The sequence below is a fragment of the Halyomorpha halys genome, unplaced genomic scaffold (genome assembly GCF_000696795.3).
Source record: "Halyomorpha halys isolate HHAL.00 unplaced genomic scaffold, Hhal_1.1 Scaffold2231.1, whole genome shotgun sequence".
Taxonomy (NCBI): Eukaryota; Metazoa; Arthropoda; class Insecta; order Hemiptera; family Pentatomidae; genus Halyomorpha; species Halyomorpha halys.
Window position 1 is genome coordinate 28061 of NW_027113386.1, and position 2488 is coordinate 30548.

At 34.6% G+C, this 2488-nt stretch overlaps 1 protein-coding gene across 1 annotated transcript in view; it reads left to right on the plus strand.

The window, feature by feature from the left end:
• LOC106691307 (uncharacterized) overlaps positions 1-2488 on the plus strand; it is a 28782-nt gene that overhangs the window by 6434 nt on the left and 19860 nt on the right. The window contains exon 2 of the mRNA XM_014437040.3: positions 263-421. Within this exon, the coding sequence (XP_014292526.1) occupies positions 263-421 (159 nt within the window). The remainder of the gene's footprint in view (positions 1-262; positions 422-2488) is intronic.

Genomic DNA, 2488 nt, shown 5'->3' on the forward strand with positions numbered 1-2488 from the left:
TGAGAAGTTATAGATAATTTATGTTGAGAGATACGTGATCTGAGGTGGTTTTTAGTTTCGCCTATATATGAAGAATTACAGTTGGGGGAGGAGCAAGGAATCCGGTATACAACGTTAGAGCGGTATTGGAGTGGAATAGGATCCTTGGTATTAGTAAAAAAGTAAGATAGTTTATTAAAAGTGTTGAACAATTCTTATTGAACAAACTTAAAACTTAAATTAAAAACATTCTACGGGTGAATAGCCAGATATTTTGTTGTAGGTTCGACTGTCTGAGTGTTCTGGTACGAGTCCAGATAAAATTCATGTACCGAAGCTGTGGTACTATGATTTAATGCTTTTCCTGGAAGATCAGCAAGTTCCTTGCCATTCTAGCAGTGTATATTCTATCCTTGATGAGATGCCTTTTGGTGATGATGAGGTAAGACCTTAACAAAGAATATTTTATTGGCTTAAGGGGAAGTGGAATCCCTAAACTACTACTTGTTAGTATAATAAACGTTTTCTCATTATCTGTTTGGTCAATCACTCTCAAATTTGTGAAAACATAAAAGATTTGTATATACTTACTAAATAAATTGTAAACAATTATTATAGGGATCATTTTCAAGTAAAATGGCAATTTAATGTTTAAGTTCTTTTGAAAATGGTAAAAAAACAAAAGCAACTTAAATGTATAATTTCTTCTGGTTACATGTTAGTCCAATAAAATTATACACCCCTACGTGAATAAAGATATGTAACTGATTTTTTAATATGTTGTGGGGACTTATGGGTCATTCTCCAATTTTGATGCTGTTTCACTTAAAGAATTTTTAGGAATGATGATCATCTAATTGTACATAATTTTATTTTTCTGTTATTATCTTCCTTGAGGCCTACATTTCCTTCTCACTTAGAGAATCTTATAATTAATTGTTATCTAGTTATTAAATATATAATGCTCACTTTATCATTATCTATCCCTGTCACAAAACTGAGGCTAAAACTTTAAAAGTCAATGGTAACAGTTTCTTTTGTAGTAAACCTAATAAAATGGCTGCAATCATTTCAGTGTCAACTAAAGTATTGGTATAAATATAATTTGAATTTTAGAAGGAACACACTAATCAGTATAACAATTATTATCCCTGTCATATGGCTTTTGATCACTCCCTAGCCTGTATATTAAGTTCCCACCTACAAACCCTTATATAAAGGAATGCAAAAGCCTTGCATGTTGGGTCTCGAGCCCCAGAGCATCCAGTTCGGAACATTGTGGGTTCTATTTCCACCTGGGGCAATTAATATTTATTTTTCAGTGTTCCCGAGAAGTCAATCTTGACATTCCCACCTTGGTTAGTACGCGGTGGCAACTTTAAAGTAGCCACCAGGTGTTGGCAAAAAGGACCACTCACTCGGGCTACTTGCCGGACTAGTTCCCCCAGCAGGACTAATACCCTTCCAAAGGAAAATTTTGTGCTGAAAAGTGATCAGGACACTCTTGAAGAAAGGAAAAAGTGGTTTCCTTCATTTCCTTTTTTAAGGAAATGTTAATATATTGTAGTGTATATATGTCCAATTATGGATTGATGGGTACATTGTGTGTTAAAGCAACCTAATGTATTTGAATAGCATGGCCAAATAAAGCATTTCTCTCTCTCCTTCACTTGGTTCCAGGATGTGAAACATAATAAAAAATGTGTGAATATTATTATTGGTGGTCTCTCCCTAGAACCCAACTAAATCAGTATCAGTGTGACAAATTTTTATATATTTCATAGTTTTGTAGCACTTCAGAACCTCTCTTTGCACATTCTTATTTATTTATTTTTTTTGTAGTTTCTCTTGAGTGTAAAGATGAAAAATGGTTGATTTATCTCTTCCTTGTCTCAACGGAAATTCTCAGGGAGCCAGAGAATGACTAGGATGGCATCGGAGAGTCTAATGTTTAATTTTTTTTCAATTTTCATTATTAGGACCCCTTAACTATTATAAGTGAGATTCTCCAAAAGGCATCAGAGAAAATTAGTTCTTGATTGGACATGGAAGAAAGCAGGTAAGGAGTGGAGGGACTGTATAGGGCTGAGAAATGCCAAGATTTTAATAACTAAATCCTCTACTTAGTGTAGAGGTCATTGTAGACTTAAAAAACATCTTTAGATAAGTGGAGTAGTCCATGATGAAACCTGCTGCTTATGCGAACAGGCCCCAGAGACTGCCTTACATTACATAGCAGACTGTGGTAGGTATGCATCACTACGATAATGGCTTTTAGGCTCTGATAAAATCACAGGAATTGAGTCTTTCTCTATAGATTGGGTGTCTATAGACTGCCCACTTGCCAGACCTGTTCCCCCATTATTAGTGCCAGCTTGCATCACTAAGCTAGGGTCATTTCCTTTCTGACGCTGCCAAAAAAAAAGTTCAAAAATTTTCAAACACTGTTTTTCCGCCCATTCTCCTTATCATTAAAAAAAAATAAAAATTAAACATTATATCAATTATA